Source organism: Stylophora pistillata, chromosome 4 (genome assembly GCF_964205215.1).
Source record: "Stylophora pistillata chromosome 4, jaStyPist1.2, whole genome shotgun sequence".
Classification (NCBI taxonomy): domain Eukaryota; kingdom Metazoa; phylum Cnidaria; class Anthozoa; order Scleractinia; family Pocilloporidae; genus Stylophora; species Stylophora pistillata.
This window is the reverse complement of record NC_142522.1, coordinates 1,253,672-1,268,527: the sequence shown is the minus strand read 5'-3', so window position 1 is coordinate 1,268,527 and position 14,856 is coordinate 1,253,672. Positions and strand designations below refer to the sequence as shown.

The 14,856-nt window shown below is 37.6% G+C and overlaps 2 protein-coding genes and 1 long non-coding RNA gene across 5 annotated transcripts; 2 read left to right on the top strand and 1 right to left on the bottom strand.

The window, feature by feature from the left end:
• Positions 1 to 467: 467 nt before the first annotated feature.
• Positions 468 to 7,520, top strand: LOC148731984 (uncharacterized). The gene is made up of 2 exons (XR_016000520.1): positions 468 to 775; positions 1,175 to 7,520. It is a non-coding gene; the product is annotated as an uncharacterized LOC148731984 (long non-coding RNA).
• On the bottom strand, positions 1,668 to 14,688 carry LOC111336516 (peptidyl-glycine alpha-amidating monooxygenase). Of its 3 annotated transcripts, none has more exons than XM_022942659.2 (13): positions 14,345 to 14,688; positions 10,449 to 10,503; positions 10,022 to 10,124; positions 9,379 to 9,479; positions 8,952 to 9,035; positions 7,464 to 7,518; positions 6,653 to 6,717; positions 6,482 to 6,565; positions 5,609 to 5,685; positions 5,332 to 5,382; positions 4,949 to 5,001; positions 4,255 to 4,453; positions 1,668 to 2,858 (listed from the first exon to the last, which is right to left on the bottom strand). In XM_022942659.2, exons 1-12 carry the CDS (start codon positions 14,543 to 14,545, stop codon positions 4,273 to 4,275), a joined length of 1,110 nt encoding a protein of 369 aa, XP_022798394.2. In that variant the 5' UTR covers positions 14,546 to 14,688; the 3' UTR covers positions 1,668 to 2,858; positions 4,255 to 4,272. The 3 variants fall into 3 exon arrangements, with proteins under 3 accessions (XP_022798394.2, XP_088614551.1, XP_088614550.1); XM_088758425.1 differs by lacking the exon at positions 14,345 to 14,688 and adding an exon at positions 12,008 to 12,147; XM_088758424.1 differs by lacking the exon at positions 14,345 to 14,688 and adding an exon at positions 10,923 to 11,226.
• On the top strand, positions 11,246 to 13,503 carry LOC148731983 (uncharacterized). Its single transcript, XM_088758422.1, has 2 exons — positions 11,246 to 11,587; positions 11,738 to 13,503. The coding sequence occupies exons 1-2, from the start codon at positions 11,356 to 11,358 to the stop codon at positions 12,775 to 12,777; spliced, it is 1,272 nt and encodes a 423-aa protein (XP_088614548.1). The 5' UTR covers positions 11,246 to 11,355; the 3' UTR covers positions 12,778 to 13,503.
• Positions 14,689 to 14,856: the final 168 nt, after the last annotated feature.

Sequence of the window (14,856 nt, the reverse complement as noted above, 5' to 3'; positions counted from 1 at the left end):
GATTAAAATACTATTTAGTATTTTCCTATGGCGTTCATGATTGCCCTGTATTCAAACTGTATTGTATTCTCCAATTGTTCCAAGCCATTTTCGGCTTTTGAGATAATTCTAAATTTATTTGTGACTTAAAATTCGGCTTCCAGATCGATATTCATCCAACAAAACTGTTTATACATCTGTATTCCCATCCCAGCTAACAAAAATCTGTCTCCTTCATCCATATTTCGACAAAGCAAAAGATGAAATACTTGAGCGCTCAAAACCCATCACATAAGTCTCCTTTTTTTTTATTCAATTCTACTCTGAAGTTTTTGAAGCATATAATTTCTCCTCAGGCATTTTACTGAGGTTATACTTTTTTTAATTGTAAGAATTTAAGCGAAGCGCGAATTTAAACTTTGATTAACACGAAATTAGCTTCCGATATTTTCATTGAATCCTTATTTGCGTCAGCTAATCGCGTTTTTTACCCTGCGTGGTAGATCTCCATAGTTTCCCTCGATTTTTCGTCCAACGCCCACACACTCAGGATGTTAGGAAATCAGAAGATGCGAAAAAGCATGAATTTGAGTAGATTATGAAACAGAGTACGGATCGCTTTAACGAAAAAAACGCTGGTTTACGATCAATGTTTTGCACGAAATTATCCTTGGGTTTCACCCACGTGACCTGTCTAGTTATGTAACATCCCAAGGGGTATATCTCTATAAAAGAGAACACGCACTTCGAAACTGCAGAGGGGACAAGGTTTACTCCGGGAAAGGAATACAGAATTGTAAGTACAATTAAAACATAGTTGTTAATAGTAGTAGTAGTGGTAGTAGTAGTTTATTAAACTCCCTTGCAGTAACTTACTGAATTAACGAGTTATGATACAATGAAAACTTACTAAGAACGACTGCGTACATTTCTGCATACATTAAGTACAAGTTATATACACTACACGGAACATACATCACATTTGTTAAAAACACTTAAAAGTTAAAAAGTCTTCGGTGCGCTTCGTTCTACAGGTAGTAACGTTTCTGTAAAGATACAACTGGTCTGATTTATGCCTGAGGTTATAGGGACAGATATCGTCTTAGCGTGTTGGTAGAAGAGGATGGAGAGGATGGTTTAAGTCCTTCATTTTGCACACATACTCTTTACATATCTTATCTCTTCTATACGCAAGGTTCTCCACCCGTGCTAACTCGAGGGCTTCTGAGTAACTATCGGTACATGGGAAAATTATCTTAAGCGCCCTCTTCTGTATGGATTCAATTCTGTCAGACAGATAACGTGGAATTGATTGCCATAATGGTACGGCGAATTGTTGTTTGAATTAGTTCAGGCACACTACGGCACAGTGCCTGAAAGCGATTGTAATTTGTCTATTTCAGTTTGACTCTATTTGCTTCTAGAAAGAAGGAGTGCAGAAATAAATTCCACATATTTCCCAAGCTGTTGAGGTCTAAACAATCAATTTGCCTTTGCAATAACATCGCCTCTAACAAACTCGCCACCACTGAGAGTCCAATCGCCACCACTGAGAGTCTAATCGCCACCGGTGGCGATATGACCAGGGCGTTATGTATAGCCTCTCGTATGAAACTTTCATCAAATGTATCAGTTTATTGCAAAACTCGAATGATATTTATCCCCATATCAGCTGTGCTCACTACCAGTGATATCAAACAGTTATAAACTGTTTATTAAGACTCATTGCAGCAATATACAAAATGGCTGAATTACAGAGCTATTTACAAAACATATAATACTAAAATATAATATAATAAATTCAATAATACTAAAAAGCATAATTAAACCATTCGAGCAGCTGATGCCAGTATCCATTATATTTACGCTAGGAAGGGAAACCTCGCACTTATATGATAGTGAGATTTAGACCCTCATAACGGAAGGTAACAGAAATACTCGACACTTCCTAAAATTAAAAACTTTAAGTTTATTTCAAAGAAATCGCTTGTTAACGTCTGTTGACCAATTCGTAAGTGTGAGACAAAACACCAACAACAGAGGCAAGTTAGCAGTTCTGTATGAAAAAATAGTTGGGTGAGCTACACTAATAATACTGCACAGCTGGAAGTCAAAGGAAAATTTTTGTTTCTTTTCTTAAACTTGGAAACATCGTCCTGAAAAAACACACTAAAACAGAAGCTGTGATTTTGGTACTCAACTGATCGACAAGGAGGTATCATTTTTTTCTCTCCAGAAAGGGGGAATAAATTATGACTACACAGAATTTGCTTGTTGATAAACTTACCGGAAAAATGTGCAATAATGCCGAATTTCAAAAATAGTCCTCAAAATTTCTTATTCTTTTTTAATCTTCTTTTCTTTTTAACAATGAGGTATACTTTCTGAGTTGGATCTTTCCTATATCCTCATCAGCCACCTCCTACTCGTAGGGACCCCGTTTCGGTGGAAATTTATCCTCTCCCCAACTTTCCTCTGTCTTGCAAATCCACGCTGGCGGTCCGACGCGCCAGAGAGTAGTTTTCGTACGGTTTCCATGAAACTGGTCCATAGAAGTGATTTTTTAGTCTAAAAACTGGGGTCTGAAGCTGAGACGTAATATCTTTTTCTGTACAAAGGTGCACGTATAGTTTCCAATTTTGATTTTGTGAGGTGGACATGTGAACCTAGTTGAACTGATTTTCTCTTGGTATCACCAAAAGCAATTTATAGGCATACATCTGACAACACATGATTTCTTAGACAGAATGTCCCATAGAGGTCCTTGCTCCGCCTTAAATCTGATCACAGGTAAGGTACAACTAACTCAAAAATATAAAAAGGTAGTTCTTGGGAGTTCCTTTTAATATCGATCAGTTTCATCTGAGCTCACAGCGGACCTGCAAACAAATCGAATAATGACGATGAAACAAAAGTTACTGCTCTCTTTACCATGACCTGATGATATTGGCTCAGTGGTCGGGAAGATTAAAGCACAGCATGCATAATTTAAAGAACAATTTGGATATATCAACAAAGTTGAAATGGTAAATTGGCCACCGTAATGATTACAAAAGCTGACGTTTCGAGCGTTAGCCCTTCGTAAACAACCCACAATTCCTCTATTCGCTCCGACGAAGGGCTAACGCTCGAAACGTCAGCTTTTGTAATCATTACGGTGGCCAATTTACCATTTCAACTTTATCCGTATATGTGCACGATCCTTCGCAGTAAAGCACCATTTAAGCAATAGAGAAAAATCAGACCTGAAAAAAATTCAGGCCTGTACGGGATTCGAACCACTGACCTCTGCGATACTAGTGCAGCGCTCTACCAATTGAGCTAACAAGCCAACTGGGAGCAGGCCACCAAATTAATACTGAATTTTTTTCAGGTCTGATTTTCACTATTGCTTAAATGGTGCTTTACTGCGAAGGATCGTGCACATATACGTTTCATAACCGCAGTTCATATATATGTATTTCATATGTTTGTTGTTTGATTTATCATCTTACGGGTTTATGTCGAATTAATTTGATGGCCTGCTCCCAGTTGGCTTGTTAGCTCAATTGGTAGAGCGCTGCACTAGTATCGCAGAGGTCTGTGGTTCGAATCCCGTACAGGCCTGAATTTTTTTCAGGTCTGATTTTCACTATTGCTTAAATGGTGCTTTACTGCGAAGGATCGTGCACATATACGTTTCATAACCGCAGTTCATATATATGTATTTCATATGTTTGTTGTTTCATTTCAACTTTGTTGATATATCCAAATTATTTCGTTACTCCCACCGACGCAGCCCCAAACAGTTTCTTTCGAAACTATCAGCCTTTATTAATTTAAAGAACTGCCTGCAGATGAACTGGATATAGTAAACATGACCACTGACCTGTCTTCAGAGTATGGCAGATGCACGCATGATTTTTTCCTGTCTTGCTACACATTTCTCGCTATAGAATCCGTTTTGCATGCACATGATTTTGTTAAGTTCTGCCATACTCTGCAGACTGAACCACTGAATATGAAATATTTTGTACAGTTCTACTTTAAATTACTGGTTGCTGTGCTTAATGTTCCGCACAAAACCCAAAACATACCGTGCCTCACCTGAAACTTCCTTTATGTCATTAATACGAATTGAAATGTCCCATACACTAGCTAATCCCACCCTCACAGCTTAAAACATGGTATATACAATATCAGAACTCTTTTCACTCCACACAGGTAAGTTTTTTGAGGATGAGAATTTTTTCTCATAACTTTTAGGTAACAATGTCTTGCTGGGGAACCACTTACCCATACTTTTGTCAAGGTTTATTTCACCACCAGGTTTGCTCTTTTAGTTGGTAGTGGCACATCAGAATCTGCTGGGTAATCAAGGTCATTTGGATCCAGAAGCTGACACAAGTCTCTGAGATTGCTGGCTGCCTTTCCTTGTTTTGGATCATACCAGTACATCATGTAAAAATTGCACATTTCATCTTCATGGGTTAATCTGGTCACAGAAATAGAGATAGAATCCCTTAGTTTGTGCAAGTAAATACACTTCTAAGTTAAGTACTCAAAACATCAACTTAAGAAACTCTCTACATAAAACATACATACATAAACTTTATGTATACTCAAGTTTTAGAGCGCTAACAAGGCAATATCTTCGAGCCAAGACAACAAGTGCTTGAAAATCCCCACTGGCAGGAGGCAGACCATTCAGTTATTTAAAAAGTGCAGCTGGGGAGTTGAACTTGGGGCTACCGAGAACAAATCCAGTGAGTAGCAGGGTGTAGGACTTGAACCTAGGACATTGAACTACAAGTCCAGCACCCTACCACACCGCCACCAAACTACATGGCCAAGCAATTTACTTTATCAACTCTTTTCATGAGACCAAATTATTTTGTAATACCCTAACTAGTTCAACACCACAGTTCCTTTTCCCTAGTCTGGTCTGGTCTGGTAAGATGATGGTCACAATGATACTAAACAAGCATACCCTGAGTGTGTTACTCTGTTTCTCTGCATTGAATTGAAAGTGCAACGGGCAGCCTGTAAATAAGGATTATTTTATGCTTTAACAAAAAGAAGCAAACCTAATCTATGTTTCTAGAAGCACATCCAAAAAATTCAGTTGTAAAGTCTGAAGTTGGAGATGCACCACACATGGGACAAAATGAATGAAATTTACAAGAAATGAAAAACAAGAGGGTGGATATGTATGGTTGGGAAGAACAGGAGAGGTGACAATGGAGATCTGGAGAGTAAACATGAGAGTCGAGTGCTAGAGAGGTGAGGAGATGGAAAAAACAAGGCAGGAGACTTAAAAGATTAGGTAGGAATTATAGTTTCTTTATACTGTTTAAGAATACCAGTGCTTACTATAGTGTCTCCACTTTTTATATCCACTAGATTATCAACTGGGTAAAATGCCTGAAAAATTAAACCAAATATGAGATTGTAATGAAATAAACCATTTGTTTCCTCTATAATTCTGTTTACTGTGTACAGACTTTCAGAGAGGATCTTTGAGAGTGGATGAATATTTACTTATCAGTGCCAAATTTCCTACAGGTGATGGGTAATTTATACAAACTTGAAATTTATATTTTTACTTTACATGGAAGTCAATTATGCAACTGCTGAAGAATTAACTTACCTGTGGTCGCTGTGGATCCATTTTACCTATTAGAGTCCATTTTCCATCACGTATTCTGTAGCCAGTCACTACCGTCCCTGGAGCAATTCCAGAATTAAGCTCAACTTAGTATGCAAATATGATATCCAAACTTTACACCAGCATCCTTAAATCTTTTTAAACTTGAAAAGTTGTTTTGAATCAGTTACTTTTCTCTTAATTTATACAAATAAGTGTTTTCAAATTAACAGGTTACAAGGCACAGAAGTGGATTTACAATCAAATGCCAGCATTAATATCATTAAATCTGAAAACCAGAATTCAAAACCTTAAAAGAACGGAGAACCACACACAGAAACATCGCCAAAATATTTTTAGAGACCAGAAGAGTGATAAGTGATAAACAGAATTCTTTATCTGTCACAAAGGTACACTGATTGAAAGAATCCCTCGGAAGACCTTGGATTTCAGGAATCCCTCTCAAATAATTTTTGAAATACTGAATTTGCCAATCTTGTTCAGTCTGTAAATTTTGCCCATTAATAATCATTCATCTGCAAATTATCAACTAAAAAACATCTGTAGCAACATGCTACATATTCATGACTCATATGTACCATTATTCTAAAAGGACTTTAAAATACCCTTAATACCCCTAAAATACCCCTAAAGGAACATAAAAGGAGTCACTTGTAAAGGGAATTCACTGTTTATGAACCCTCTGTTAGCCCTATAAACCCTTCACAAACCCTTCAGAAACTTGATGCTAGTCATACTAATGGGTAAAAGGGGAAAAAAAGAAAACCCTTAACCCCAAGATGGGAAAAACTTCCCTCCTTCATATGACTGGAAACTGAATATGGTCTAAAATGTTATCAGCACAGTGGAACTCACCGATGCCATGAGTGTGGACTCTAAAGTCAAAAGGATGTAAGACTGGTCCATCATGATATTGACATCCAATGTCAAAATGCCAAGCTGGATAAAGAAGAAACACAGTATTTAGTTAAAAGGCAGGTGATCTGCTGAGCAGGCAGGAGAGTGACCTCAAAGATTTTAGTTTACCTTTCTTCTTTGGTGGAATGTCTCCAAATGGTTGTAAGAGAAATACAGCAGCCAGTTGACTGGGTCTGTGAAGCAAAAGTGAGAAGCAGAACCACTGAAACCTTGGGAACAGTAATGAATTTTTTTACTCATTTGTTCATGTTGAACTTAAGAAGGTTTCATTTCACTTGATTATTTAGATTTCCCATTAATTCTTTTCCACCAGGACTAGGAAGAGAATGTAAAAAGTATTGTGTCATGGCTGAGGTATGGTTTCATGGCTGAGATTAGGAATGTAGAGGCTAGGTTTAGCTAAAAGTCACTCCAAACAAGTACCTGCAGTAACTGTGACAGCTAACTACATGCAAATTATTTTTAGGAAGAACAAATTACCACCCTACGGCCAGGAGGTAATGAATTCATTTCATAGGTTCATAACCTTTTCCAATTATAATGCAGTAAAGGGAGGAGAAGGTCAAGAAAAGAAATTGAATTGGAGGGAAAGACAAGAAACCACATGAAGATCTGAGGGATGGGAGGGGAGAAAAAAAAGAAGGGAAAAAAATAAGGAAGAAAAAGACAAGGAGTAATTGAGAAAATTAATAAACTTTTTCCTCTTCATATTTTTGTTGTGGCAAGTATTAATGTTTTTTGATTTTGCTATTGCTCAAAGCTGAGTTGGTTGAAGCATGAAACAGACTTTACAAACTCCAACATTATGATGTTAAATGTTTTTTCAGTTCCCCCTATTTGCACTTATAAGTTTTGAACAAGGCTTACATTGTTGCAACACCTTGAGGAACTGAAATAATTTTCAACTACAGTTACTCACCGTACTGACGTCATGTGCAATTCTGCCCCAGCGTAATCTTTTAGAGTAGGATCAGCTGTGGAGAGGTTGAACAATCAATATTACAAGTCAGATAAGGATTGATTTTAGACCATGAGCTCCATCTAATCCCAGTTATCAACAACTGGTTAGAATCCCCTGTCCCTTAAAAAGCAAGTTTCTAAGTTATAGATTTGATATTAGAAGATTCATTAACACAGTCCTATAGTAAAGAATTTGAATATATGAAAATCATGTATGTGTACTGCGGTTTCATGAAATGTACAAAAGTGATCCTCACAGTAATGAACCCTACATATGTAGTAATAATAATAGTAATAATAAAATATTTATATAGCGCCTATCCTTTTTAGTGCTAAGCGCTTTACAATGCTTTTAAAGGGATTAAAATTGTATACCTATACATAATGACAAAATTACAAAATGGAGAACCTAGGATAGTTCATAAACTTTCTTAAAAAGAAAGGTCTTCAATCTAGATTTGAACTTGTTTACATCGTCGATTGATCCAATGTCAAGAGGTAAATCGTTCCAAAGTATAGGGGCAATAACTGAGAAAGCCCTTAAACCATATGTCTTTAAGTTATAGGGTTTGATAATAAGACGCCACTTGTCTGAAGATGAGCGAAGGTACCTCGTAAGTTCATAAACATGAATTAGGTCAACAAAATAATCAGGAGCTAAATTCTTGAGTAACTTAAAACAAGTAAGATTAATCTTAAAGATTATTCTTTGCTCCACCGACAGCCAGTGGAGCAAAGAAGTAGTGGAAATAAGGCCTCAAATAAAATTCGGGCTTGTATGGAATTTGAACTTATGACCTCTGTGATGCTGTTGCAGGGCTCAACCAACTAAGCTAATGAGCCAACTGGGAGCTGGTCATTATGTTGGTTCATATTAAACTGGTTGAAGTGATGACAATGAATTTGAATATGTGAAAATCATATACCCATCTGTGTACTGTGGCTTCATGAAATGTATGAAAGTGATCCTCGCAGTAATGAACCCTACTTATGTAATAGTGGATATAAGCCCTGAAAAAAATTCAGGCCCATACAGGATTTGAACCCATGGCCTCTGTGATGCTGGTGTAGTGCTTGAACAACTGAGCCAACAAGCCAGCTGGGATCTGGTCATTACATTGGTTTGTCTTGAACCCATCCAAGTGATAACAATGAATTTGAACATATCAAGATCATATATGTGTACTGTCGTTTCATAAAATGTATAAAAGGGATCCTTGCACCCTACTTATGTAGTAGTTGAAATAAGGCCTGAAAAAAAACCATGTAGTTTTTACCAGCTGTAATCTAGGAAACAATAAAGATGGGGAAACAAAATCATAAATGTAATTGTAACTCTCACACCTAAAAAAAACTGAAATTAAAAGACTGTTAAACTTAGCATCTGCATTTATTTGCCACCAAGAAGGACCTGAAGGAAACACCATTGACCAAACATGAAACTCACCTAAAAACTTGTCTACACTTGCATAGTGAACTTCAAGGACAAGGTAACTATGATCAGATTTGCCACCCACTTCAATGGCAGTGTCTAGAAAATTAGCAACAAATTCTTCAGCAGGAGTTGAAGAAATAAAAAATTTAAATTAAGAAATTCTCCAAAAACATTTAATTTTTGATTGCCACAACATTTATTTGTACTACAAGAGTCTTTTAGGTGACTTTCGAATGACTTTTTCTCTCAGTGTATTTAATGTACTATCTCAGATCAAAGATATATAACATGCAATTACCAGGTATTGTTGGGGAAGTTGGTAATGGAGAAACAGGTTAAGAAAGGCCACCACATAGCAGTGAAAATGGCATTAAGCATTCCTATTATTAGTAATGATGAAAACAACACTACGATATAGGTGAATATTGACATGCAGTACCAGGTGGTAAGTCCAACTCTGGGGCATTTCTTCCCCAAGCATACAGTATTTCATCAGTAGAACCATGGCTGCATTTTTTGAGTCCACTTTCTCCACATGTCCTAAAAAAAAAACAACAAAAAAAAAGTGTAAGTTAATTATTTTGTATACTTAATTAACAAATACCTGTTATTGTATTAACTGAGAACATTTACAGCAAACAAGAAGACACAAAGCCAAAAACTATTGTGAACTCCAGTAATTTTTATACTTTGTGTCACTCAAAACCCTCCATGGCTAATTATGAGTCAGAAAAAGTAATTACGTTATTTATGATAAGGTGAATTAAATGTGCATTTTAATTGCATGTTGCTGTGGGTTTACAGAGTCTGTGGAAATAACGGCAACATACTCAGCGACACCTCGTGTGCCACCATTATGGTTTTACCACATTTTGACATTATCTGCCATATATTACTGAACACATGCACAGAAACATGGAATTCATTTATTAATTTTACAAGAATTATCCTCAATAAGATCTGTACTTGCATGGCAAAACCTACTGAACCAAGCTTTTCTTTGCTACAATTGAAGGCCATATGCAAAACATTAGTTATCGTAAGAGCATTATTGACTTTATACTATCCTTTAATCAACATACCAATATTTTCCATCATTAGCAAAAGCATAATTTGCTGGCTGTGAGCATCCAACTATCATCAAATGGTGGACTGTGTGCATGTCAACAAGGGGTTTAATTGCAACTGAAAAGAATGCCAAATCATCAGTGACACATTTCTGCCTGTTTTCCATAGTGTAATGATGTGTAATATTAATTTTGTTTAAATAATTATTGATGCATTTTGATGTGAAGTCAAACACATTTTCTTTTGAAAAGTATTGACCCTAAAGTGCTTGAAGATTTTAGGTCTCTTTGATAAATGTTCGTTAAAAGAACGGGACCTGCATGATCTACCAATTTATTTTTAAAAAGAAAATAATTAGTCAGTATCTTTGTGTATTAATTTTTTTACTATAGGAAAATTAAAGCTGTTAGACATAATGTTATGTACTGTAAAACACTCTACCAATATATTCTTCCTTTCTACGGAGATCCACAGCAGTACAGAGGTGCATGTCTTCCTGCAATGTGGAATATTTTGTGCTCAATAAGTTGTGGCAGCTATGTATGATGCATGCATTGTCAGGGCTTGATGCTAACTTTTCAACTTACTAACCAAGTGGCTAGTGACAACTTAGATGATATGACAATTTCAGTTTGTTTACTAGCCAAACTGGATTGTGGAAATGGAAAACCATAAGCCAAAACTGAATTTCTACTAGTCGGTGGCTACTTGGCTACCATTAGTGTCGAGCCCTGATTGTTATTGATGTGGTTATAATGCTAATAAAAATTGTGATAAGCTATAATGCTAATAAAAATTATCACACTCAAGTTACATGTTGGTGATATTTCTTTTCTATTTCAATCGTTTTTAAAGGAACCATTTGTTTTGAGTAATACTCTTAAAAGAACGGTTTTATGATTGTCAAGTCAATACCATTTTGGGTGAGAGCAGAAGCAAACTGCTTTGAAAGGATCCACCGCAACTTGGGAGCAACTTCAGAATACCCGTCCACCTCATGTACATGTGTCAGAACTTTGAAGAATGAGGCATAACATGATAGACCCTATTCTTATTTAATGACGTGTTATTTAATGACATGCTCTATCCATTGATCTAACCGGGAGTCGGTTAGCTCATAGTTAGTAGAGGGGACTGGTTAGGAAACGCGGCAAACTTCAGTCGGATAGGTTATTGTTCGATTTTATCGAGATCACGTGACAATGACCCTGCACACATAAATCCAAAATGGCGCCGTAGGCTTGTTTCGACAGTCACGTAGCGTTTATTTTTTTGGATTTTCTCCGTGATCGAGCGACATCGTACCTTCAAAATATAGCTAAAAGCATTAATCAAGTCAGTGTACATAATGCCAGGTGAAAATTGTTCAGTATTTGGCTGTGGAACGTGTAGGAGAAGTAAAGGAATTGGAATCTGGAAGCTACCGGCGCCGCGAAACGCAGAGTACAAGAAGTGGCGAGAAGACTGGTTCAACGAGCTCACTAAAACTAGAGTTGTTGATGCTAACTTCCGCCAACTGATAGAAAAAGACAGGGTGTTTACCTGTGAGAAGCACTTTAAGCCCGAAGACATAGAGAAATGTAAGTAAACACACTGTATGGTTCAGTAGTGGGACTTAGCTTAGTAGGCTAAGCGAAGGCTCGCGACTGTTTGTTGATAAAGTGTGCGTCTCTAACTCTTTATATACAGCATTGCTCTTTAATGATAACTTATGTTTTTGTATTTTTCAGTTGAAACCGAGAAGATGCTCAAGACTAAGCCTAGATTTGGCGCTATACCTACTTTAAATATGCCTAAGAAGTCGCATCAAACTGAACCAGTGAAGACACGAGCTGCAAGATCGGTAGTCAAAGATGTCGCTCCTGAACAAAATACCAAGTATTATAAAAGCTTCAAAGACTTGGTATCAAGACTAAAGGCCTTGAAATCCATTAAAGATTGGACTCTAGAAGAACTGAGCGATAGGATTGTGCTAAAGAAAGTCACGACTGCTCTACTACCTGAACTTCAGATAATGATCGATGACAGCTTGGGCTTCACTATCTCTGTGTCTGGATGGCTACTGCCTGACGATCATGAACTTTATATGAAAACGTTGAGATCTGTAAGGAATATTACAGTATCTGAACTTATTAGGAGTACAGAAGTGTTGTTTGTTTGCCCTGGTGTTAAGCCAACTGCTTCTTTTAGTGAATTAAGACACCATGTTATTTCAAAGCCAAGAGATCCCTTGTTTGATTCTGATGATGGCGAAGATTCATTCCCATGCAAAGAGTTTTGGAGAACTTGTAATTGTTCTGTTTTGTGCGAAACAGATGATCAGTGCCCAAGCTGTTGTAGTTTTCAACATAAGCAAACACTTTCTGACAATGCAAAATGCCGAAAACTAGCTGAACCAGCACATCTGTTTGCACCTGTTTCAAAAACATCTCCTCAAAGAATTATGGCAACATTACAACTTCAAAGACTTAAATGTGCTGAACTTGAAAAGCAGCTTTACAACATGAGATGTGAAATCCAGAAATCCAGTCTTAAAGTTGATGATGAACTGAGTAGGGATATAACTTCGATACTCAGCAATTCAAGTGAGAATAACACTCCATTTATGAATCTCTTTTGGCAGGAACAAAAAAAGATCTTATCTGCCAGTACCACTGGAGTGAAGTATCATCCTATGATAGTTCGCTTTTGTTGTATGTGCTGTGGGACTGTAAACATTGTTCACCTTGCTATAAAGCTTGTGCAGTACATATCCTCCAATATATTGTAACCCTGCCATTTCTCTATCACACAGTTTAGTGGGGGTATTGGGATTTGGTGATTCACCTTTCTGTTTGCTGTGAGCTATCAAACACTCAGCCACTTTGGTACTAAGCAATATTGCCGCATTACTTGACAACCCCACAAAAATCTTTGTTGAATTGAGGCCTATTGTTGAATAGTACTTCGAGTAGAATTGTTCTGCATTTCCAGTTTTAACCAAACGCATATACATGGATTCTACTTCTGAGAAGTCCATATTTTCTTGATCCCAGGCAATCGTTTATCTTCGTAGCTCTTCTCTTACGCTTTGAGGGTAGATTTTTCTTTCAATTATTTTATCTCGTGCTTTCATTGATAACGCTTCGAAGTCTTCAGCAGTGAATTTGGCTTCTTGAGTCGGTTAATTTCCCCGCGCTTGTTCCTCCTTACGCTTTACTGTCTTATGTCTTTTTAATCCAGCCTTAGTCTTGCATTTCTTTTGGCACAACTCGCAAACAATTCCCTCGTCGTATTGAACCTCAAAATCGAAAGACTTTCAGTAAAAAAAATGTTGTACTACGACCGATGCCGTTGCTAAGGGCATCAATAACTACAAAGTTTTTGGGCGAAAATAACGTTTTAAAGGCTTCTCAAAGACTTAGAGAGTCAGCTGCTTCGACAAAGTGCTCTTGTAATTCTTCGTCGTTTTCCAAAGTTCCAATATGGCATTAAATTCGTCGCCGAAGAAAAATAAGTCGTTCATGTCCGCCATGTTGTTTTGGTTCTGTGCAGGGTCATTGGTCACGTGACGTTCTATCGAAGCTCAGGGGACAGACAATAGGCCGGCCCTTTGAAGCTTACCGCGTTTCCTAACCAGTCCCCTCTACTAACTATGGTTAGCTCATTGGATAAATCGCTGAACTGTTGTGCGGGAGGTCGAGGGTTCAAGCCCTGGCCGGACCAACACTCAGGGTCTTAAAATAATTGAGAAGAATATGCTACCTTTCTATAACATCAAGAAATGGTTAGATATTCTAGTCTTCTCGGATTGGGACGAATAAATGGAGGTCCCGTCTCCTGCAGGGTTAGGGGCAGGAGACGTTAATTTCCCACGCACGAGATTACTGTGTAATGGATGTCCTCCCCACGGGTGGGATGGGTGGGTAACAGGACCCCCGTTGATACCAGTGTTTACTTCACTGAAGGGGCTATCCTGTATAAATTAAAATAATATATACTAAATGAGTGGCTGGGTATTCTGAAGTTTAGGGGCAACTTGAGCTCGTCCTAGTCTCCTCCATAGTCCAAACTTGTAACAACTCGTTCCCGACAAAGTAAACGAAACGAAAATATTTCTTTCTTAAGCATTACTTCCAATTTCGATAAAAAAAAGTAATAATAACAGATAAACAGCCAGATAACGACATCGATCAAATATGAGGATGTACATAAATCTTGCCAGGAAACGAGTGATATATTTCGTGCATGTAATGAAGACAAACACTTCATTTACATAAAATTTCACGACTATTGAACCCCTCACTGTTTGAATTTCGAGAAACCATTGATAAACCAGACCGCACTGCTCTCTTTACCTTCGTCGGGTGGACACCGGGCAAGGCGAATTTCAAAATTTCTGATGACTCATCTCTATCTTGCTGCTTTTCAGCATGAGATCTCTGGGATAGGATGTCGTCAAAATTCCAAATCGGTTCTTTGTCGTCTTCATATGCAGTGCACATCGTTACATACGAAATTGCCAACACGAAAATTGTGGCAAATGTTGTGCTCATCATGTTGGACGCGTTGAGTTGAGCATCAACAAATGCTATGGTTCGGCTGACTCACAGTAAAAGTAGCAGCAAGAAATTATGATGATAACGCCCTTCTAGCCTCTTTGATGAGGCTCTAGGGTGTGACACGGGTAACGCTCGGTAACGCTATCTCGAAGGATCGAAGGCGTTCGTCGAGGGTCGAACACACAAATTTATAGTACAGCGGTCGTTAAAAATACCTTATGTAAGCAGTAGCACTTATTCCCCACGCAAAGTTCAAACCCGGAATGTGTATTCAATCATTCATTCATTCATTCTTTTATTCACACTTA